Raw genomic sequence first — 25,612 nt, forward strand, 5'->3', positions numbered from 1 at the left:
GGTTCAGATCTGTTCGGTGAAGCTGACCGATCTAGCTACCCGAGAAAACTGCCACGGATGGCTCAGATCGTTGTAATTAGCCACGTGGCGTTATGTTAGTCGTTTGTTCGTGAGGCGTCGTGTGTGTTTTTTGGGTTTTTAATTTTTGAACTTTACGAAAAATTGATGGGTCCTTTTAAAAAAAAAAAAAAAAATGATTTTACAAATGGGTTCCACACTGACATTTTTATTATTTTATACCATAATTTGTTTTCCTTTTGTTTTTGTTTAAATTACAGACACTGCTCTGTGATTGGTCGCTTTTTCTTTTGCCAGGTCAGCGGTTGCCACGTGGTGACAGCTAGGATCTCGTAACTTTCCAATTTTTTTTTCTTTTCTTTTCTTTTTAACCCTTAAAACTGGAAATTAGTCGAAAACTTATTAGTAAAAAAGATGTTACATAACTCTGATATAGAGAATATGAATGTCAAATTCACTGATTTTTTCTACATATAGTATACAAATTCCGATATTTTCCTTAATGGAGCTCACAAGATTCCTTATTTCTCATGCGCATACACCAATAGAAGTGAGAATGTCGGCTTGAGTAACGCAAACATTAGTGAGAATCCAATGCCCCGAAAACCCAAGGGTTCCTCCGCAAGAGGGTTCATAACTACTCCTCTTACTACAGGACGTTTACCTAGCCAACATTTCGATCCGGCTCTACCCAAACTTTTCTGGTTTACCTCCTTGACATAGACCTAAGTCATATATTAAAATGATACTGATACTTTAGTAGATGATACTTCGGTAATGGTAGACATAGCTTAACAGATTAGGATCCCGATTTATGGATCTCTCGGTTTGAGAAAGAAAAATAAGAAGATCGAACCATTTCTTCTGACTCTTTTTTTTTAACGATTAATTATTCCGATTTAAATAGGTGGTGTGTCACCGATTGGACGGGCAAACGAACCTAAGGCAATAACACTTTTGAAATGACGAACGTATCCTCCTTTGTTTATGATGAACCAGATCACCAAATGGGCTTTTTTCCTTTCAAATATCTCTAGGCTAGAGGAACTGTTAAAATTTAGAAATATCACTACCACACACCTCATAATTCGAAAAAAAAAAAGAAGAGAGAGGATAGGAAAAGATTGTGTGGAGCAGAACTAGTTACCCAGAATATTGACTGTTGATGATGACCTCATCACAACACTTTTTAATCACCTTGGGCGTTTGGCGGAATCGGGTGGTTCGTTTTTTTCTGAATTCGGGCTTTTTAAAATTTCACCGAATTAAACTTAAATTGAAATACGGTTCGGTTCGGACGGTACTCGGATTAATCGGGTCGGTTACCTGATTTAATTTTTCATCCGAAACTAATCTCTAATTCAGTTTATTTTACCCGAATTAGAGATTTTTTGAAATCAACAGCAAATAGAACCTGCTAAGTTCATGTACTAGTAGCTTAAAGTTGTGTTAATGAGTTTAAAGACTTTAAGCTACTAGTACAGACTACATACCCTTACAGACCATTAGAGAAGCTGCTAAGCTAGCATTTTATCTAGTTTAAGCTAGCATTACATCAAAAAATCATTCCATCAACAAAAGCATGCTACTTCGCATCAAAAAGTAGTCAAAAGAGCAGCTTCAAAGTCAGTACTACACTATCCATTGTTAAGGTTGCGTTACGCATCAAAAAGGACAAAATACGCAGCTTCCTACCTGTGAAAATCATAACAAAAACAATGTTAATCAAAAACAAAAAGAAAAGGCATATGAACACTTAGAACCACAATCATACCTGTCATACTATGAAGAATCATGGAATAGCTTCCGTTGGATTCCGAGAATCTATAGAAGAAAACAGAGACAAGATATTAGTAAACTTATAGATATAAAAAGATTTGAAAGGATTACTAAATCTAGAGAAGTTAAACTTACCGAGAGACTCAAAGAATTCAACTTCTTCCAACATCTGGGCCAAGTTTGCTACGACTGCTTCTCCTTTATAAGAAGACTTTAACCATTGTTGGGTACACAACAAAACCTCAACCATGTAAGTGGTTAGAGAACTTCTGTAAGGATCCAAGACCCTCTCACTTGTACTGAAAGCCGATTCTGAAGCAACTGATGAGGCTTGAATGGCTAGAACATCTCTAACCATTTCTGACAAGACCGAATACTTTGAGCTACTACGTCTCCACCAACTGAGAACATCATAAGCCATCCCCAACTTATTCTCTACTCTGGGCTCAGGTTTTTCTGCTAGATATTGTTGTAACTCATTAAAGTTATCTGCATTACTCTTCAACCCAACCACCTTTCCGAGTATTGCAAGTATCCCCTCACAACCATCTTCATCATCTGATAACTCAAAAACGTTAGACTGTGGCTGAGAAGCAGTGGTGTCTTCTATAGCTTCTGGTGTGCTCAGCTTGTAGCTGTAATGATCATACATGTTCTTCATTACATCAGAAACTTTTGCATTGAGGTGCCGAGTCTCAATTGTGTCCTTACCATACAGCTGGTCGAAGCAGAGAGAAGCAAACTTCATCTTGTTTCGAGGATCAAAGACACTAGCCACAATAACCAGAGGATTCATGCTCTTCAACCCATCCCAATACTTATCAAATTTATCCCTCATTACATGAGCCTGCTTTCTGATCTCCGCATCAGGACTGGTACACTTACTCATCAGATTCCTCTCAATGTCCACAATCTCATTGTAGCACAAGGTGGAACTAACCGAATTGGAAGCAGAGAATATTAAAGTGCACTTATAGAAGATTTTGAGAAACTTTACCAACATTGCAATTTCATCCCAAGTCGAATGAGTTGGCGGTCCAACTCTTTTAGCCTTTGTTTTCTCATCATCTTCCTCAAAATAATCACAGTACAACTTGTCCTCAGCTTCCATCTTTTCAAAAGCCTTCCTTAGCTTCAAAGCAGAACTCAACATCAGATATGTTGAGTTCCAGCGTGTGCAAATATCCAATGGCAGACTCCCTCTACACATCTTACTAGTGTCACACCTCAATGCGAAAGATTTAAGCCTAGTGAACGATGACCGAACATACTTCACTGCATTTCTAACCGCAACAATATGATGATTTGCCTTCTTCAAAACATCTCCAACAATCAGATTGAGGATATGTGCACAGCAACGCATATGAAGATAATCACCATCTCTAACTAATGCTTCTCCTCCTCTCAGCCTTAACTAATCCTTAAAAGCATCCAAAGCCTTGTCATTGTTCTTTGCATTATCAACTGTAACTGTGAAGACTTTCTCAATCCCTCAATCGTCTAAAAAATCCATCAACTGGCCTGCAATGGTGTCTCCTTTATGATCAGTGATGACCTTGAAGCTTAGAATCCTCTTCTGCAATTCCCACTCAGTATTAATCCAGTGACTCGTGATCACCATGTAGCCGTAAGAAGTAGTAGGACACGTCCATATATCCGTAGTTAGAGAAACCCTTTGTTTCTCTACATTGAACAAATTCTTCACTGCTGCCTTCTCTTGCAGATACATCGCCACAATGTCTTTACTACAAGTCCTTCTGGAGAATGTCTTGTACAACGGCAAAATATTGAAGCAGAACCGCTTCCATCCATCTGATTCTACAAATGAGAGTGGCAACTCATTGACGACTACCATCTCATTAACTGACCTTCTAAACAGCATCGGATCATACTTGATCACCTTCAAATTCCCATTGTTATCACCAGTTAGAACCTTCTGCTTTTCCTTTTCCACCCAATCCTTGTATTGTTTGCATCTACTAATGTGACCTATCATTGGGCTAGTACCCACTGCTTTAGTATCACAACCAATCTCTGCTGCACAATACTTACAGTAGCTCTTATAAGTCTCCCCTTCCCTTTGTAGAGAATGTTCCCAAACAGGAGCTCTTTTTGCATACTTCTTTCGTGGTTTGGGAGGCTTATCAGCAGCAGATGCAGGTCTTGGGCGTTTCTTCCCGGTTTGAACCTCAACATTCGCAGTTGCATCTTCTTCTTGTTGTTCGGGTTGAACTGGATGTTCCTCGTTCTCATTAGTCATCTACAAATCAATTTAATGCTCACATTAGCTTAGAATAACATTCATAAATAAAGTACATAGAAGATAAACCGGCAGAAACCTAAACTGTCCCAAATTGAATCCTAACCTAAACTGTCCCAAATCGAAGCATAACCTAAATTGTCCCGAATTAATAAACATATTGAAACTATATCATAAACAAAATACATACAAGATAAACCCTAAATTGCATATAGACCAATTGATGGAGACAAACCCCCTAAATTTCATACTGAAATTGGAAACCAAACGAATAGGAGATAGACAAATTGACGGAGACAAACAACTAAGGAACAAAACCCCAAATTTCATACTTAAATTGGAACCCAAACCCTAATTTTTTTTATCCAATCTCCTAAAAGGTTGCTAACGAATCGAACATATAGAAATTGACTACTAAAAACATCAAAAGAACACATACAAATTCACTATGAAGAACAACAAAAGAACTGACCTTTACAAACTTCTCAATCCGGGTTGTAGATCGCGAAAGACTGAGAAGATGAGGAAGTAGAACTCTTTAGAAGAAGAAGAAGATGAGTTGATGAAGAAGAATAAAGGATATTTTGATTAGATCGGAAAAAAAGGATGAACTGCGGAGTTGATTTCAGAATCGCATGATGTTGACTGCTTTGTCTCAGAAAGAAAGAAAAGAGAAAACTAGGGTTAATGGAGACGGTTAGAGACTTAGGGTTATATACTTCTGCGGGTTTTAGTAAATCGATCGGTCCGATTACCGAACCGAATCGAACCGAAATCTGATTACCCAATCTAATTGCACCGAACGGTTATGCTTTCTTTCTTCGGTTTGATCCGATAACCGAAATTTTCGGGTTGTTCGGTTCGGTTTGTCCGGTTTCCGCCGAATGCCCATGGTGATTTTTAAGTTTGAATTCCTATGATATTACAATCCCACACACACTAGCTATTTTTTTCCCTCACCAAAAAAAACTAATCAGACTTCCCAATGTTTTTTTTTTTTTTGGTAAAACTTCCCAATGTTTTCTCAGAAACAAAGAAGAACACTATAATAAAATAACAACGAAAGATAACAATAGTGAGGAGAGGGAAAGAGAGATGGATAGGATAGATAGAGAGACAACTCAAAGCAAGAAAAAAAGAGTAAATAAAAACACAATCATTGAATCGAGTGCAGTTTTTCATATTTATATTATTTATCTTCAAACCAATTTGGGTCAAATCTGGATCGTTGGATTTTTAAAGAAGGTTTTCTCGAAGCCCATACGATTGTTACTCGTGGTCGTGGGCCAAATTCTTCTAACATTGATTAAAAAATATGGAGCATAAATGGGAACTGAGAATGTTAAATTAAAGAGTAGCGTCTACGCTTAACAACATCCAAAGTATGGGACCATACAGCTAAGGTCTCTTCTGATATAAGTGTATTTTTGCTAACCCCCACGCGCACTTCAAACGTTACCAAAAAAAAAAACAATTCGTCGCAAAGCCAAAAAAATCATTCACTTCATTACAACAACAAACTACTCTGGAAATTTCTACTCTTCTTCATGGTTATCTCTTGTTGTACGATTTATACGAATAATGAAAAGACTATAATAGAAGAAAAGAAAGCAAATAATAAAATGTAAATTCTGATTTTTTTTAACTTAGAAAATGAATTTCTCTAAAGATACTTTTTCCAAAATAAAACCAATATTGGATAACGATACTTTTTTCAAAAATTGAACCATGGACCGGTTGGTCCGCTAGTCTTGTCACCTAAACCATTACATAATAGCTGGACTGGACCTTCGAATTTATAAACGGCTGACCAGAAAATGGGCTTTATTTTAGCCCAATAGGTATCTTCGAAACTCTCACAGGTAGCTGCTCCTCTCACTCAAGTATGACTTTTGAAAGAAAAAACATAGAATTATGATAATTAGCCCCTACACGAGCAAAATGATAACACTAATCATTATATAGGATGCTATCTAAAAATTTTGACTTAGGCGATCATAAATAACATAAAAATTTGCAAGCTGGCATTAAACAAATCGGAAGACACGAATTAAATGTAACTTTGATTTCCAGGGTAAAATGAATAGTTTTGAACATGTGAATGTGAGATGAGATGTGACTTTGATTATGATTCGTACAAATCTTTGGTGTAAAAACAAAAAAACAAAATTAAAATAAGTAATATATATCTATATATATACCAGAAGTAGACATAATTAACTGAATCTGGCTCGTGTTCTCATAAAGCTCCCTTCTTATGTTGTAATAATTGAATGTCCCTACCTTTTTTTTTTTCTTTTTTTTTCTATTCGTTTCATTTGTTTTTATTTCAAAAAGTCGTTCCATTTGTTTCCAAGGAAATGTATAATATGAAAAATATGAATCGTGTCGAATTTGATATTTTGATGTCTCATTAAATAACAGAAAAAAATTCGCAACTTTTGACTAATTTGATCGATCCAATAGTGGATTAGTGGATCGAATGGACCTGAGGCATGGCCCTGTGCTCCACCCCCGATATATCAAGGCGTTCTTCGATCAATTTGAAAAGTTTCAAATCATGTTTTTATCGTTATCTAGTGGCTGAATAGTTAAAATATCTGTTGATTTTATTGATTTTTGTTTTTTAACCTAACCTATATATTCACTAGTGCAAAACTCGTTAAAATTGTTTGTAGAGGCTTAATTATCAGCCGGTGATGTATTAGTGAAAGTTGAAGTCTAGTCTTATATAACAAATGTATTTGATTTGTCTAGTATGCACTTTTACTCTATGATAAGGCATTTATAGGGACTAGATTTATTAGACTAACATGAACTGTATAAGCAGTAGATAGCGTTGTTTTTTAGCCACGGATTACAAAAGTTTTTGCTTTACATGTATAGATAACTACTACAATATTTTAACCACGTTGGATTTTGAATAACACTCAACAAAGTAAGATATACAGCCATCAAGGAGACACTTAGACGCTACACAAACTCTCACCGGATTATACTTAGCTAACAGGTTTAGATACAGATTTGGCAGTCCGAACAACATGGTTTAGATGGTCTAGACTTACGGCGTGTATGGCTTGGTGGTCTTTATATGTAATTTACCTAATGTTGTAAATGAAAGTAACATGATCAAAACCAAAAACCGTTTACTGTATCTCAAACCTTTGTACATTTTTAATTTGGAGTTTGATCCAGCATGCATCTAAGTCATCCAAAAATCATATGCTAAGATTTCTCTATCCATATATAACGATAACTAAAATGACATATATACCCGCAATTTGATTCCACTATATATGTGATGTATTTAAAAAAAAAAAAAAAAACTAAGATATATATGCCTCCTAAATTCAGAATATACGGGAATGATCTTTTGCCCTTCGTTTCACGCAAAGTGCAAAATTTATAACTGTATAAAACTCCCGAAATATAATTTAGTTCGCACAAATAATATCATGACATCAGTAGAGAGGACACGAGATAAAACCGGGGGACCCGAGATCGTGTTGTATGTGTGTGAGAGTGTATGCTAAAATCTAAAGTTATGATGCAACACTATGTTTTTCTGTACACAATGTTTTATATAAATAATTTCAATTTGTTATGTATGGGTGGACCAATTAAAATTCGTGAATAAAAATGCCATAACACCTACTAGCATGATTGGAAAAGTATGTTTGATGAATAAAAAATGTAATGAGTGTGACATGCCGACTATACGTGAGCTCTTACTTTAACGTACACTTATATATGGATGGGAGAATATGACGTTGCCATTTAACTTCTTATTCATACGCATTCTCGTTGCTATAACTACTGAATATTATTGGTTTTAGTTTTTTTTTTCTTATTCTTTTTTTGTTGTTGTATAAACGGTTATATTAATGATTGTATATATAAACCTCCAGGTTTTGGTATGGGTGGACAAAATTACAATGATGCTCCTGTACACTCCCGTTCCATCTCCTCTCAATCATGTTTGTAAAACCCATCCTATACGACAATGCGATATCTCTCTGTCTCTCTCTCTTTGAGATCACACCCTGTTTATAAAACTAGCAAAAAATATCATATTTTCGACTTCAAACATCAAAAGATTCAAAACTATATAGAATGAAACAATCTAACATATATGACAACATACTTTTCTTCTTTCTTTCGCACTGTTCTTTTTAAAAATGTTAAACCCTAAGACAAACTTTTGAAATCTATATGGAAATCAGTTTTATTGCAATAATTTATGATAACCGGATAATCTTAGACCCAATACCAAACCCGGTTTTTATATATAGCCAACATGGAAACGCGATGGATATATGAAACTTGATTCTTCGTTTTGACATGATAAGTCTTCAATTTGTATCACTAAGATTAGATATTGTATCCGTAGCCTCACAATGCCTAAATTATATATTAAGTTTTAGTATGATCGTATATATTACTATCTTGTACGTACGCCATGCTTAGAATAGTCGTAACAATAATATAAACTAGCTGATATATAGTCAATGTTAGCTAGTAATTTTATCAGCATCTAGACCTCATTGATTTTTTATATACTCTAGATCTCTACGGAAGTAAGTTAAAAATTCCCAGCTCATTTACATATACGTAGATGCAAAAATGGTGAATGATATATATTTCAGTTAGAGTTATCTTTTAGGATAAGCATTCTTGTACAATGTAACATCCTAGTTAAAGATTCTTGTGATGACACTTTTTATGTGCGCTGTAAGTATTGGGGTGCATTAACTACTAACTCAATAACATGCATTAGAAGATGACTTGACATAATTACAATTTAAAGGTATGTATTTAACTTTTCCAAACATTTTTGTGCAGCATTTAATATTATGATTCACATGGAATTTGTACATAATCTCAATATACATTCTTTATTTGAAAATTTTCTGTAAACGTTTGTGTATATCATATTTGTGTTGTCCTCGATGGTATGATATTAGTCATTCCGCTTAACCTAAACCATTTTTATTATGTTAGCGTTTAACCTAAACGGCTAAATCTCACAAATAGTTCCATTGAATGATTTAAAAATAAAATTTAACTTGAGGCGTCTACAAAACGGGCCCAAAACAAAGAAATATGTGTCAATCATATGTTATAATAATAAGAAGAAGAAAAAAAAAGAGTGGACAAAGGGAAAAGTGAAAAGCGGTTTTAGATGAGAGAATATGCATAAACTATGGGCTGTCCACCGATTTCATGCAATGCAAACAAAATCTCGTTACGTACGAAAAATTAAAAATATTTTAGTTTTCGAACGAATAAATTGGAGACTCAATCAAACTAATCTATACTATATTATGTAATCTAGCTGCAGATTCTCTAATTAGGACAAATAATTACACAATTTCGTAGCTAGAGAGACAATACTTAAAATAGGGCGCTGCTAAAGTGCTCGCAAATTTATTTAAGAATAATGAAGGAAAATTCCTAAAATCGTTTCGAGATTCTTTCCAAGTATATTTAATTTAAAAATCTTAAGAAAAAGACATAATACTTCTTCAAACCTAAAGTGGTACACTAGTATTAAATAGACCTAGTAGGGTTCTTAAAAAAATGATTCGAAGAATTGTCTCTAATCAGAAAATAATACTAATATGCTTTCTTGTGGAAGTCAAAATAACTGTTCCCCATATTTAAAATAATCTATTTTTTCAAGAACCCAACAAAGAAAGAAAAAAAAAACAGATTCTGCATCTTGCATAATTTTCCGCATCTACATGGCATCCCTCGATTTAAGCTTATTCTCTCATGCATTCCCTAAATGACACACCACATTTTAGTATTATTTATTTTTGTACAAAACTGTAGTTCATAAAAATTTTGTCAGTAACAAAGTTTTGTATTTTTTTTTTTATGTCCTTGATAAATTTTATAATAAAGCTAGGAGAGGAGAGGGGTGTTTTATTGCAAAATCTAAAAATTTATTTTACGCAAAAGTTTTTTTTTAAAAACATTTTTGAGGTTTGGCGCATACGGAAAAGATGCGTGGTCGCCTGGCATTGGTAACATGGACACGTGGACGCTTGAAGAAAGGCCACGTAGGTTTGTGTTTATTCACGTGGTCTTGGCCCCTTCTCTTTGTCACACATTCACCTTCTTGAGAACCGAATCAGGTCAATCTTTGCTTCTTTTAATTTTTAACATTCTTTTTTTTCTCTCTTCTCCTTAATGCTTAACTGATTATACAAAATACAAACATCATCTTACAGTATCAAATACAAAATTACTTAAATTTAGTATACATAAACACATTCTTTTTTTTCCTTCTCCTTTATGCTTAAATGGTGTATTAATCTTACGTATCATATACAAAATTACTTAAATTTAGTAGTATAATTAAACATTAGATATATATCTTAATGTATTTTAGACACGTATATGACACATGCAAGGCTATATACACTAGAAGAAAGAAATAAAAATGATTGGTTATTTTTTCCATTATCTATAGGCTTTCGGATTATAATTTCATTATTTTACGATAGAGTGCAGTTTTTATGACTTACTGATTGTAAACTGTAAAATAAAGTCGTAGTGCAGTAAGAATTCTAAATTTTAGTATCCTAAGTTTTAAGGTGAATTTTTCAATCAATTAATAACCACTACTGATAATAGAGTGTGAAAGTAGACAAACACAACGATAGATTTAATTTGGTAGAAGGAAATATTAAACCAACTTCTTAGATGACATTATTTAATTAGCAAAAAAAAATAACTTCTTAGATGCCATCAAAATATTAAGAAAAATGAAATCCATAATTTAGATTTTTTAGCTGTACAAAAAGTTTAAACAGATCATCAGCACTTGTTATTAGCTGGCACAAACACCATTTACTTTATCCTCTTTAATTAGTTTGAACATATAAAAGTTAAATCTTTTCGTTTATATATAAATATGAGATCAACTAAAATAAAAATAAAATAAAAATAAAAATCGTCTATCGAATTTTCTTACGTCTAGTGAGGGCTTTGACTTATGATTAGAATCCAAAGAGAAGTTAATACAGAAGAAGACGAAGTTATAATTAAAATTGACGAGCAGCTTTTTTGGTTAGTCACGTCGTCATGTGAAGACGAAGGAGATGATGAAGAAGCAGAAGAAGAGGAAGAGAAAGAGATAATGGAGATCATTAATTAGGAGAGGGTCACAATACATACGAGACAGTCCACTGAATCACTCTATGTAACCCCACAAACTCTCACGCATATCCTAGCTTCTTCTGAATACAAACAACAAGCCTCGATCCATTAACCACAGACTTGTCCGTCTCTTCTTCCTTCCTTCCTTCCTTCCTTCTTCTTCACACTCATCATCTTTGTAAATTCACACACACACACACACACACATTTGTGGATGTGTGCCTATAGCGACACGTGGTGGGTTTATCTAAGTTTTTTTTGTGTACGATACCGTATATATGTATTTTTCAGGATGTGTGCCTATAGTTGTTTGTTTACCTACAAAATAGTTATTTGTAAACTGTAATCGTAAGTGTATGCCGTAAACTTACTTTTAGAGTTTTAGTATGTTTCTACAATATTTGATTAACATTATAAGAATAACTCAAGTCCACCATAACTTGGTTTAATAGTGTTTTATGTTATCTATGCCACAAATTGTGGGGCCATTATACTGTGTCTTTTGCTATTTTAATATAGACAGTAATTTGTGGACAAGCATACGATATTTCAATAATACATAAATCAAATTATATATTTGTAAAAGATTCATTCAATGTTATTTCTCTGCTTTTGTTTCTTGTTCATCATTAAGTCAAAGAACTTATGTTTTCGTATTTTTAAAATCATTTACATGAATTTTATACACTCACACATGTTATAAAATAATATACGAAATGTTGAATGTATTATAGATTGAAAGTGAGTGAACTGAAAGGACGAGAGAGGCCTAAGACAGTTTGTTTGTTTTCGTGAACATGGAGCTTCTCTTTACTATGTGCTCTCTTGCTTCTTATTACTCCTATTAATTTTTATTTTCATTTTTTTTTTTTTTTTACGGTTTTATATATGAGAATGGCACTGAAGATGGGGCAAGAAGAAGTTCACATGCAAACATAAAAATATTACTCATATAAAAAAAATGAAAAAGCTACATTCTAGGCATATGCATGATATTATTCCACACGGATTTGTTTCGTATATAAATTTCATAGTATATTAAGTCAAGTTAGCTAGATTTGCTTCTATAAATGTAGTACTATCAAATTTCACCCCTTTACTTTCGGAATAGTTAATTCACACCCTTGATGGCAAACAAATTATACAGTGCGTACGATGAGAACATATCATTAGAAATTCTAAAAGCTCCCATTTTTTCGGTCATTAGTTCATATTCTTAATAATTACCGCGAATAGCCATTCAATTATTAAAAATTTGACTATGCTAAAGCGTTAATCAAAAGAATAAACGTCATATCAAACGTAAGACAAATGTGAACACGAAGGGCAATTATTTCTAAGGCCTACGCTTGGAAATTTTCAGATTACTATTCACAAACATTACCTTGATTTAAGGGTCAAATTGCAATTTTTTTTTTTTAAAACAAGCGATGCTGATTAACAAATTAAATCAAGATCTTGACGCAATTTAGTGTATGCGTATACACAACAGACAATTACGTAATACGAGTAATTCCATCTCAACAATAATAATATGTATATAAATATTATGACTTTTAAAAATTGGCAGACCCAAAAAAAAAAGAAAAAAAAAGAAGAAGAGGGGTAGACAAATGTTCATCCGTTTTTGTCGAGACATGAAATTTGTGGGATCAACGTTTTCCTGTAAGGAAAGGGAATTAATCAATGTATATTACTTGCTCTCTTTTTGTTTCTTTGTCAATTAGATAACTCAAACAATTTGATACTATAATTTACATTTCTTTCATTGATATAATAAAGGCCTGAAAATTTGAGTCAAGTTTTCTTTTTTCTTTTCCAACAGTTCGAGTCGGCCTTTATATTGCAAAGAGATTATTTACATTACGCTAATCAAACACATATATGCTATGACCAAATGGTTTGGAGTATATTAATCACACTTTAAACCATATAACCATGTACAATATATAATAATAAATTGTAACAGCCAGAAATTGCAACTTTTGTTTAAAACTGATTAGAGTAAACACATAGATACAGTCATTTAGACTAATATCTAAATCATGGTATATTTTTCAGTGGACGAATCTGTCTGTATACAATGCACGTATAGCGAGAGATATTAGAATCCAAAAACTTGAAACTATGACACACGAATCGCAGAATTTCTGAAAGTCTTACTATAGTAAATACCAATCATTAAACCAAAAAGTTTCCTATAGAATAATTCAATTATGGTTTCCGAAAGAAAAAAATAAACTTTTGTGTGTTTTATACTACTATGTTTTTTTTCTTACCAAAATAAAAACTACATCGATCCATGTCAAGTCTTGTAATATATATATAGCTCATCTATTCCTAGGTAGAGGCTAGAGCAAACAAAAATGTTTTTATTATTTGTCACGAGAAAACAATAAAATATCTTACTAGTAATCAGAATAAAAACCATACATTATATTAAAAAAGCCCATAAATATTACATTGAGTTTTTATTCAAAAAATAAACAAATAATGAAATAGTAGTAATCACAAATTAAACGGGAATCTTTATTTTAATTAATAGTATACTCACACACACACACACACATCTCTGGATTGGATTGTATACACACACACACATCTCTGGATTGGATTGTATATATAAATACACTTACAACTTCATCTTCTTTGACACACTCTGTTTTCTCTTTTTTTTGTTTGTTCTTATTATTACAAGAAACCAGAGTTTTCATCACAAGGGAGAGAACAAACAAAAAATGGAACTGTCGACACAGATGAATGTGTATGAAGAGCTTCTTGTTCCAACAAAGCAAGAAACCACCGACAACAACATCAACAGTCTAAGCTTTAATGGCGAATTTGATCATCATCATCATCATCATCAGTTCTTCCCAAATGGATATAGTATTGACTACCTCTGTTTCAACAACGAAGAAGAAGACGAAAATACCCTTCTTTATCCATCTTCTTTCATGGATCTAATCTCTCAGCCTCCTCCACTGCTTCTCCACCAACCACCACCGTTACAGCCACCGTCTCCGCCGTTATCATCCTCCGCAGCAGTAGCAACGTTCGATTACCCTTTTCTTGAGGCGTTGCAAGAGATAATCGACTCTTCCTCCTCTTCGCCACCATTGATCCTTCAGAATGGTCAAGAAGATAACAACAACAACTTCCACAATCCAACGTCGTCGTATCCTTCGCCATTGATGGAGTCTGATCAGAGCAAGAGCTTCAGTGTTGGTTACTGTGGAGGAGAGACGAACAAGAAGAAGAGTAAGAAGCTCGAAGGCCAACCTTCCAAGAATCTCATGGCGGAGAGACGGCGGAGAAAACGACTTAACGATCGTCTCTCTATGCTCCGATCCATCGTCCCAAAAATCAGTAAGGTAAAATTTATAATTACTCTAATAATCTTTTTAAAAAATAATTAAACGATTGATCTTTTTTAATTAGTAGATTAATGTATTATATAGTATGACATATAGGTCATAAAGATAATAACCTTTCTAATGATCTTCTTCTTAATTAACCCCAAAAATCTAAGTCTAACCCCAAAAAGCTACGGTTTTTGTGTTCTGTCAAGATTTGTTTAACCTTTGATTCGAAAGATCAACAATGATTCGTCCTTTTTTTTTTAATAGTGAATTAATTATATAAATTGGTTTCAAATTCAGCCTTTTGGTATATATTATTCTTTTTAACATTATGTGTGTTGTTTCTTCTTGTTTGAACCCTTTTTTTTCCCCCCGTCAAGATTGTTTAATTATGTTCTTACTTTTATGGGAATCTACAGACCCGGTTGAAAAGTGAGTAAATCATTTAAAAGTTTTTTTTTTTAAATAATGATTCTATTGGTTTTTGTTCCAAAAACAAAAAACAGATGGACAGAACATCGATATTAGGAGATGCCATAGATTACATGAAGGAGCTTTTAGACAAAATCAACAAATTACAAGATGAGGAACAAGAACTTGGAAATAGCAACAATTCACATCACTCTAAGCTCTTCGGTGATCTCAAGGATCTTAATACAAACGAACCTATGGTCAGAAACTCACCAAAGGTACACAAAAGATATTTTCATATTGCTTACACTGCTCTCTTGTATTTTTTACATATAAGCCCCTTTATTCATGAATTGTTACAAACAAACTCTCTATATTTTTAAAATCACTAATTAATATATGTTGATGCTGATTTTGTTAATTTTTTTTGTTCATGTTGTGGATAGTTTGAAATAGATAGGAGAGATGACGATACTCGAGTTGATATATGTTGCTCACCGAAACCGGGATTGCTTCTATNTTGCCTTCAAGATTGTTTAATTATTGTGTTCTTACTTTTATGGGAATCTACAGAACCGGTTGAAAAGTGAGTAAATCATTTTAAAAAGTTTTTTTNATAAGCTGCTTCAGTGATTTCTCTTTGCAGGCTTCTTGTTCTGAGGTACTTATACATACACAAATTAGTATAATATATATGATATACTGTATATGGTATCTTAATTATCTAATTGTAATGAGATTGATGATATATGCGTTTTGTTGTGTGTGTTAATTTATAGGGAGCTGAGCAGAGAGATTTCATTACCTCGGAAGATATAAAGCAAGCATTATTCAGAAACGCAGGTTATGGAGGAAGTTGCTTGTAAGGGAGTTGCTATTATTTGAAATTTAATAAACCAAAACGATTGTTTATTTTTAATAATAATAGCTCTTTTAAAAAAATTTAGATGTTGTGCTTAATTCCCTTGTCAGTTTGATTTTTATTTTTGTTCTAGGGGAAAACATTATGAGTTGTATAAAAGAAAAGGAAATTAAAAAGAGATGTTTTTTTTTCTTTCTTGGATGGTTACTGGAGGTTATTATTATATCCATATATAGTTAATCATCTTATGTATCTAAAATTTAGGACACTCGATCGATAATTGAAATTAGGGTTTGTAAATGACAGTGACCGATGTATCTAGGTTCGAAAGATGCATCCAAGAAAAGCGTATTAATCATCATAAAGTAAGGCTAATCATAAGAGTAATTATAATGCTAATGGACTGTGCCTCCACCAATCAACGCATTCATCATTACAAATTTACAAAGGCAGTGTGTGTCAGTCAGTACGTCACCAAATTAATCTTAGCGATAAAAAACATTTATTAATCAGTGAAAACTTTTTATTCGGAAAGGCCTAACATAGGATTAAACAATACTACATGGCCAGGCCCATCTCGTCTCCCGATCAAGAATAGTCAACGCAGAGTTAATGTCGGTCGCTTGGTCCGCCGGACTTGTAATGGATATCTCAATGGGCTATTAGAACGGTAACTGAAGTATAGATCAAATGGGCTTTATTTAGTAGCCCAGATATATTAGTTTTATCTTTTTTTTGGGGACAAAATATTAGTTTTGTCATCTCTGCCATAGATAAAAAAACATTAGAATTCGCCCAAAAAAAGATTATAACAAAATAGAAATGTTCAAAATGTAATTTTTTCGATATATTCAAATAACTTGGTATTTTTATAGAAATTAGGTCATTATTTATATAATAAAATCTCAAACCACTGAAGTAACTTTCTAATTTGTGCAAAACAACTTAGAGATATAATGTATCTGTTAAAAGGATAACAACTTGAAAATATAATCAAAACTCTTTTTTTTTATGGTCGATTGATAATTAAAAACTCCTTGTATCTAAAAATAGAACTTTCCGTTGAGTTATTTCATTTATACAAATGGAAAATATAATCATTGGACTTAAAGAATCATCACATAAAGAATGAAGCCAGACTTCTAAATTTCCAATACTAAAATAATTGTATAAAATAAAATATATAGATTTTTTTTTAACTTTATTTAGAAAGAACTCCACTTGCGCTGTTGCGCACTATGAAACAACTTGCCACAGCAAAAAAAACTCAATAGCATGACGAAAATGAGACTTACGCTATCGTCCGTAGACAACAAACAAAAGGCCCAAAAGATTCATTTCACTTTCTTTTTTTTTCTTTGTCATGAAGATTCATTTCACTTATACGTCAGGTTTCTCACTTCTTAGTGATAATAATCGCAATGATTGGAAGCATTGAGAAAACATAAATCAACATTTTCTATAAAAAGATAAACAATATCACGAACGAAGTCTAAATTAAACAAAAAAAAAAACAAGCTTGAAAAAGCAAATATCATAAACTACTGGTACATTATGCAGGTCTAACCTGCAGGAATCTCAGTATACAACTTGCAAAAGCACATATACACTATAAAACATACACGTGTGTATGACATAGCCTTGTCCATATCCAAGTTTTAACATTATCTTCATTTTGGATTACTAATGATGAATCCTTTTCGAATTCTGATCTAGCCCAACAAGTTGTGTAGCAGCCCTTTCTTAATCATACCTGACAGATATTACAGAAAACAAAAGGTCCCAAAAAATGAGAATATAATGGGACAGGTATGGATGGTGAAGTTTAGTTTTCTAAAGTAAGGTATTTTTCTAATAATCTGCAAAGAAAGCATTCATTAAGAGATGACTATATATCTATCAATAACACATATGGATGATCCAATTAGTATCACGCCTAATTATGATGGATTATAACCTCTAAGAGATTACGGTCCACACACTACATTAACTTGAGTTAATTAAGATTTATGATGCTTTTGAATTATGTGGCCAATCTCGTATAAGAATGATTCTAAGCAAATTTGTGGTTTTAACCGCAAAGGAAAAGCAAAAAGAGGATTTGGTATTAATCCAAGGCGAATTGTTTTTCATTTAGAACATTGCCATGTACCTAACATTCTGTACATGGACTTCCACTACAACCGTTTTTGAAATAAAATAATTATTTTGTTCTGTATTCGATATTTTCTATATTCATCGTCGCTATTAATAATTTTAAAATGAATTAAAACGAATAAAAAAGGAAATAAAAATAATGATTGGAAGAAAAATAAAAAGGTGACGTCAGGATAAGAGAAGGTCACTAGGAGATGTTTCCCCCATGTGACCTTGTTCAATCTCAGGCCCGCTCTTGTCTTGCTTATCATCCGTACGTTTTACATTATACTCCACTTTTCATCATTTTCTTTCAAAATTTTTTTTTCTATATTATACATAATTATCTTTGATTTTTAGTTGACTATATTATGTACTGTATTGTATTGTGTTGAGTTCTTTCAAGGAATGTACGTATTATTGCGTACCAACTTTCAAGGAAAACTTGTTAACAGTTAATTATGACAACAACAAAAAGAAAGACATTTTAAAATAGTTTTTTAAAAAATCATTTATTTTAAAAGATTTTTTGGTCATTTAACATATTATTTTTTTGAGTAGTGACAAGGAATACTGCTTTCGTCTAAAATAATAAAGTGGTTATAAAAGAAAAGCTCATATCTAACAATTTATAATCTGGTTATATTAATTTATGTTATCTTATGAGCCGAGGTGTTTTAGGTTTTTTTTTTTTTTAAAGTTGGAATTATAGCATAGTATATAATTTATCAGCTAAAAAAAAAAAAAAAAAAAAAAANGAGATAAAATGGCATGATCCCTAGGTTTCAGCGGTGATTGCGGTGCCTTCACATGTTTTCATATGTCTACAGTGTATTTTCAATGGTTTTTTCATGATAATATTTTTTAAAAACAATAATATTATGACAATATATAATAGGTCATATTGTGTATATATGTTTTTAAAAATCTTATTTTTTAACCATCGGAGTTTCCGGAATGTATAAAAACATCACACATGTATTTTGACTGAAATTTTTGTGCTCAGCCTCCATGTTACCGGTTTGTGTTCACAGTCTCTTTAATTTCTTAGCGTCATAAAACGTAATTTAACTAGTCGAACTATTTAAAGTAGACATTGCAACAAAATAATATCCCACGAAAAATGGCCGCGGAAGAACCACGAAGCATTAGATAACGTCATCAAAGGAATCAGTACAGTCAAATTGTACTTTGCAGTGTAGGACGCACTTGAAACAGCAACACTGTTTATTTTGCATTTATCGTAATACAATAAGTATTTATTTTTAACTCTTAACAAAAGATTTAATTTCTTGGATTGAATAAAATTCATTAATTTATCTCTCATATTTACCGTTTTTTTTTCTTGTGACGCGTTTTGAAATTCGAAACTTGATATGCATAAAAATAGATTTGATGTCAAGCTTCTATTTAATTAGTTTATTAACTTTTGCTAGTTTATTTTATTTGGTTGCATAATTGATAATTAGTGGACTTAAGCAAAAGATAAATCTCTATCGATCAGATTCGAGTATCATTTTGGATTAGAATATTAGGATCAACCAATGGATTTAACGGGACTGAAAAAAATCATCAATTCACAAAAATATAAGAATAAAATAAGCAAAATACAGTGAAATTAGGTCATGAAGTTGATTGTTAATGTTGGAGGGTCCAAGTGGTGGGGATGTGTTTTTGAGCACTTGGTTATGAGAAACTTGTCACTGACGTCAATTTTTTCGATTTGTAAAACTTTAGTGCCCAAATATAAAGTTTTTCTATTTTATATTTTGAGGGTCCCTAACTTTATTAAACAGTGTTTAATATATTTTTTTGACAATTAACGGAATCGGCATCGTAATTAACGGAGGGCTATTTTTTACATCTAATCCGTATTCTATAACCTAATAATAATTACCAAATTAACTTTTGGTGGTTAGACGTCAATTTCAGTAATTCCATTAAAAAAAAAACATGTCTCGTTTTGTAAGAATTTTAAGATATCTGATTCTGATCTTATTATTTGGTTTACCCCATCCAAAGAGTTAAATATCTAATGGCGGGAAAGAAACAATTATTAGTTTTCTTGTGCATACTGTAAAATGTAATAATTTTATATCATTCTATATTACGAAAATGATAAATATTATGTGATGATTAACCACGAAGACATCTTGTTGTACCGCACAAGATTGAAACTTTGGTTTTGAAGTTTTTCTGATTAAAGACATCAAACGTGGTTGCATAAAACACCTTTTTAAAATTTTGGATTATTAATACAAAAGGAAATGTGAAGAATCATGCAATCTTCATTGGCTATTTCTGGTACAATTCATACAGATCTCGAGATGTCCTAAATTGCCAGCAATCTATTGTTTTGGTAATATTTTAAAAATATAAACTTCTTAGTATTCAAAACTTCGTGTATCAATTCATTTGTAGCCAAGGAAAACAGAATTGAGTCAGGACATCGACATCGAAATTATCGTCCGACGAAATGTGCCATGTGTTTTTTGCGCTTACATAGGTAGTAGCACAAACAGATAGGTGGGTAGTCTGTTTAAACATAAAAACAAATTTACTGTTGATGCAAAAATAAAACTGTGCTATTTTTATGATTTCTTTTTTTTTTTAAATATACTATATAACATATGCAGCTTTGAGAAATAATCATGCGATTCTTGTTTTATTTTCTTTGTTGCACAATAAGACCACTCCATTTTGTTACCAACTGAATACAAAATAAATAATCAGTGATAAAAAAAATTAAAATGTAAAATTTATGATCCATATGTACATCAAACGAGATATTTCGACATTGTCGGCCCTTTTTTTTTTTTTGGTTATCTTATAGCTAAATTAAATCTAATACAAAGGAACGGGAAAACGCGGCGGCTTGACAGGAGGTGATTGCGGTGGAGTCTGAACATCGACAGTGAGTTTCTCCGGTCGAGGTGGTGCACACGGACACGGCAATGCTATGAATTTGGGTGTATTGTCTCCAGGCATTAGTACCGGTACGCTCAGATTTTGAGGCTTCTTCATTTCCTGTTCATATGAATCATTTCTTATTAGTTAAAAATCATTCACCTTAGGAGTAAAGTAAAATAGTTAAAAAAAATAAAGTAAATTACTATTAGTGACTCACATGTTTAAATATTTCGACTTTCATCTCAAGTAAATTACAACTTCGTTACGATAGAAATGTTATCTTCAATAGTTATTTCTCCAAATTAAAATTTCCTTTATTTAAGTTTTTAATTAAAAACTAAATAATTAAAAACAATATTTTTTTTTGCTTACACGTTTCAAAGTTCAAACTATGGTTTATATGAGGAAATATGAAAAAAAAAAAATTGGTACAATTATAATTAATAGAGATCAAGAATTTGGGAAATAATAAAATACAGGAGAGGGGAGAGTTACCGGAAAAGGGGGTTTAGGTTTGTAAGGATTAGACTCGATGTCGGCGGGGGAGGGACGGGTGGAGGCATTGGCTAAAGAGCGGCGGAGAGAACGATGTTTGTCCCAATGGTAACAGCAAGAGAATATTCCGGAGAGGCTGAAAATGATAATAAGAAGCAGAGCTGTGCCTAGAGGGAATCCTAGTGACGGCCGAGAAGCATCCATGTGCGGCGGCGAGAAATCTTGAGTGTTCTCCATCTTCTACTACTACGATGGCGACGATGTTGTTGTAATCAACGGCTGAGATTTTGAGCTGATGATTTTGTTCTCTCATGTGTTAGAGAGAGAGAAGAGAGGAGAAGAGTTGTGAGTTTGGTGAGGACAGGGGACGGGGAAACAAGAAGAGATAGGGAGTGATTATTTATAAAAGATTTTTTTTTTTTTTTGGCAAATAAAATGAAAAGAAATATTAAATTGTTTACAACTGTGAAAAAGTTCTTCTCAGTACAAAAAAGCAAATATGCTGTACAATAAAGTTGTCCCTTTTCTTTTCGCCGTTGAAACTTTTTTTATTCCCTGTTAATAATTATATCATCAAAGGATGGATTATTTTTTCAAAATATAAGGATTATGTTTCTTGACTTTGTTGAATCATTTTACTATTTTGATTTTATGCAGTGGATTTAGACTATTTGTTTTTTGTTTTTAGTGGAAATTAAGGTTTAACGAGTGAAAAAAATTTGTATTCTATGACGTGAAATTAATTAGCTAACTTTTATGGATTCCTTGGAGATGTTGATATTAGAATAATATGTGAGATTCTTTTACCAAAATGAAGATATACGCATCCGAAGCTTTAATCTTCTGAAGTAAACAAAGATACACACAAAATGAAATTTTTGTGTTATATATTTATATATATTATTATTTGAAATGAAAATAATTTGATGAATAATCTACAAACGTAATGAACAACTAGATATTAGTGGGATGGAACAACTTAATAACAAAATAATGTAATTTGATGGTATGCAAAATGCTAAAAAAACAATTAAAATATCAGCTAACAACTGTTTATTTTTAATAATACATAATTTAAGTTACATATTTTACTATATTCCCATTTTTCCTTACATAAAATTCTAATAAACAAATCAAATTGTTAATTCAAATGATTAATTCTTAAATGGAAATAAATGAAGCTTGAAAAAGGGGAGAGAGAGTGGAGAATGTACGTGGAAAGAGGAGAGAGAGAGGGCTGCTTGTACGGAGAAGTCGTGGGCTCCAAGATCCACCATGTTAATCTTTTCAGCCGTTGCTGCTAACCTAATCTTCATTACTTACCCTAATCCTTACTCTTATCTCCACTAGCTACTCCTACCAAATGTGCATACTAACTTTCTCTTTTCTTGCTATAATCATAGGCTCTCCTCAATAAGCCCTAAATAAATAAGTTTCTAACACATCTGTATATGTCTTTTGTGGTGTCTAAGACAACATAATTGAAAGTAATTATCATTCATCCTCTTTAATTAATGACAAAGAAAAACACTTGCATTGTTATTTGAAAACTCAAGGAATAACGTTGGCTCGTCCATCTCCACCGACGATATTCTATTAAATTTTCTATCTGAGTTTTCAACATTTTATAATATAGTTTCACGTATTTTTTTAATGCGAGAGAAAAGTATATGCTGGTACACGTACGATTATGCTAGCTACCAAATCAAAACAATTATCACATGATTTGTCTCTATTCGATCGATTAGTTTTTAAACTATTACATAAATTCTGATCGAGAGATTCTTTATTACATCTTTTGATTTGGTTACTAGATATTTATCGCGATGTGATAAAAAAAATAATGTAGTTATTTAATCTATATAGTACATATATATATATATATATATGCCCATACGCAAAATCGGAATAAACGTTGCTCTACACATAAGTTGTTTGATGCACTTTCACTGTTTGATACTATTAAGTGAAGTTTAAGAGTTTTGCAAAGATGGCAATTTTTTTTTTTTCAAATTGTAATTCTATTTGTTAATATGAAATTTTGTAATATGAGATTTAATTACATAAGATACTAATATACCAGTCGCTACTACCTTAAATTCGTAGTCAATTAATGAATATTGTGTTTTGCCGACCTTTGAATCAAAAAAGGAAACTTTCCAAATGTTGTGTGATAACATATCGAAGCCTAGGCTCTCTAACCTCTCTTTATAAAGACGAAAATAATATATATGGCCATGTGCATTGATGATGTGTGGGCGCGTGTTTATATCAGCCACACCAGAATCGTAACGATTGGAAGAGAAGTTGAGTACTACTCGTTGATCGTACGTACGTCGTTTAGTTTTCGTATTCGTTAGTTTTTTTTTTTTTTTTTTAAGAATTTAAAGGCGTTCGGAAAACCAAAAAATTGTGCAAACTTAATTTTCTGAAAGAAGTTGTTGAACATCTAAAACAGGTAATGTGTTATTGGGTCCAAACACCGTCCCAAGACAATTAGTCCCCACTTACTCTTTAACATGTCTCCTTCACATATATACGCTCTCTTTATTTTCATCTCTCGTCACCAATTTAATTTTATTGCGTGAATCTACAAGTTTTCAACAAAAATTTACTCATTTGTCATATGCATTAATTTTTGATTGATTATGAGAGACAAGGTTTAATTGTGAATGATACATAATAAAGATATGACATCTACTAATCATGTATTTAGTGATTAAGATGTTGTTGATGTGTGGTTCATACGTTGATTATATCCACTTGGTCGCGATAACATAAAAGAAAAACGGAATACAAGTAAATCCAAAAGAAATGATATTTTCTCCGATCCGATAAAATCCATATTATAGGTAAAATATTTTACATAGCCAAAAGGCCAAAAAAAAAAAAAAAAAAANNNNGAAACGTAGTTACGTCAAAAGTTTGGGACTTTTGCCGGCAAGGCGTATCAACTTTTTTTTTTTTTTTCCAATATGTCAATTTCTAATTTAAAAAAAAACATCTACGATAAAATAAGGGTTTGAAAACACTGTTTTTATATGTAATTACAAGTCATAAAATAAAAAAGCTGTCAAATATACGACTCAAAACTACCACAATTTCGAATTAAAAAATGACGAAAATGGACCTGAGCGTTTTCGAGTTTTGGACCTTTGGCCTTTTGAGTTCCTAAGGGACAAATATTGGTCCATAAATCTTTAAACGACTTCACAACTGAAACTACGGATATCGATGATAAGACTGATCTGAGAATTCTTTGTTATTTATTTATATATAGTCTTTGACGTGTATGTAATTTCTTAATAAATAAACGTAACATGTTTGATCGTTGAAGATACCAATATAAATAACAATAATTTAAATTTTGTCACATGGGACAGTATCAGTAACCCATATGTGTATACCATTAAAGTCAATATTAAGTTGGATTTTACGGCTGCTATTCAAATCTAATGATGAAAAAAAAACAAAAGAGTAGCTGCCGTGTGGAACTCGAATTTGACAATAACTCTTACTTCGATTCTGACTTAATTTTTCTTTTTTTCGTATAGCTGTATTTTGTCTTTGCATCTTTAATTATAAATACCGCCAAAATTCTGTTAGTCTCTAAATTTTTACTTCTTTGTTTTTTTCTTTTGTTCCTTTCTATAAGACATTTGTTTCCGATTTTTTGAGTTTCATACGGACTAGGATAGCATACGGTTGCTAAACCAGTGAGCACTCCATTTATTGATAACGTGACACTAATCTAACCTGTCCTCGAGGTACGATACGACATTATATGATCCACTTGGATTTCATAGTAATTGAGAGTCTCCAATGGTTGTAAACCCAACAAGCAATATTTTCATACAAATTATAGTTTTACTGGAAAGTAGACTTGCTATTTTAACTTGTAATCACAACATATTTTAACTTGTAATCACAAAACAAAAAATATCTATAACAAAAAATATCTATCTCTTTTGATGTGTGTGTGAACTGTCAATGGGTCTTGAACTGGTCATCGCCGTTTCTTTTAGGGTCAATGAGTATGTATCCACTAATCCCATCTTACACTTTTCACATCACAACTTGTGTTTGTGTGTGTCTTTGCTTTCTATCAAGACAATAATAAAATATCCTATAAAACGTGTTTTAACCATTATAATTGTTAACTCTAAACCAAGTTTTTAACACTTTTTTCATATCCATCACAACTTGTGTGTTTGC

At 32.3% G+C, this 25,612-nt stretch overlaps 2 protein-coding genes and 1 long non-coding RNA gene across 3 annotated transcripts; 2 read left to right on the forward strand and 1 right to left on the reverse strand.

Annotated features, from left to right (window-relative positions):
- Positions 13,862 to 15,584, forward strand: LOC104727221 (transcription factor bHLH93-like). The gene is made up of 3 exons (XM_019232151.1): positions 13,862 to 14,595; positions 15,090 to 15,272; positions 15,441 to 15,584. Exons 1-3 carry the CDS (start codon positions 13,963 to 13,965, stop codon positions 15,582 to 15,584), a joined length of 960 nt encoding a protein of 319 aa, XP_019087696.1. The 5' UTR covers positions 13,862 to 13,962.
- LOC109124997 lies at positions 15,608 to 16,057 on the forward strand. The gene is made up of 2 exons (XR_002033911.1): positions 15,608 to 15,655; positions 15,774 to 16,057. It is a non-coding gene; the product is annotated as an uncharacterized LOC109124997 (long non-coding RNA).
- On the reverse strand, positions 20,642 to 21,787 carry LOC104727222 (uncharacterized protein At5g65660). The gene is made up of 2 exons (XM_010446273.1): positions 21,398 to 21,787; positions 20,642 to 21,019 (listed from the first exon to the last, which is right to left on the reverse strand). Exons 1-2 carry the CDS (start codon positions 21,632 to 21,634, stop codon positions 20,837 to 20,839), a joined length of 420 nt encoding a protein of 139 aa, XP_010444575.1. The 5' UTR covers positions 21,635 to 21,787; the 3' UTR covers positions 20,642 to 20,836.

The sequence above is a fragment of the Camelina sativa genome, chromosome 11, assembly GCF_000633955.1.
Source record: "Camelina sativa cultivar DH55 chromosome 11, Cs, whole genome shotgun sequence".
In the NCBI taxonomy this organism is placed as follows: Eukaryota; Viridiplantae; Streptophyta; class Magnoliopsida; order Brassicales; family Brassicaceae; genus Camelina; species Camelina sativa.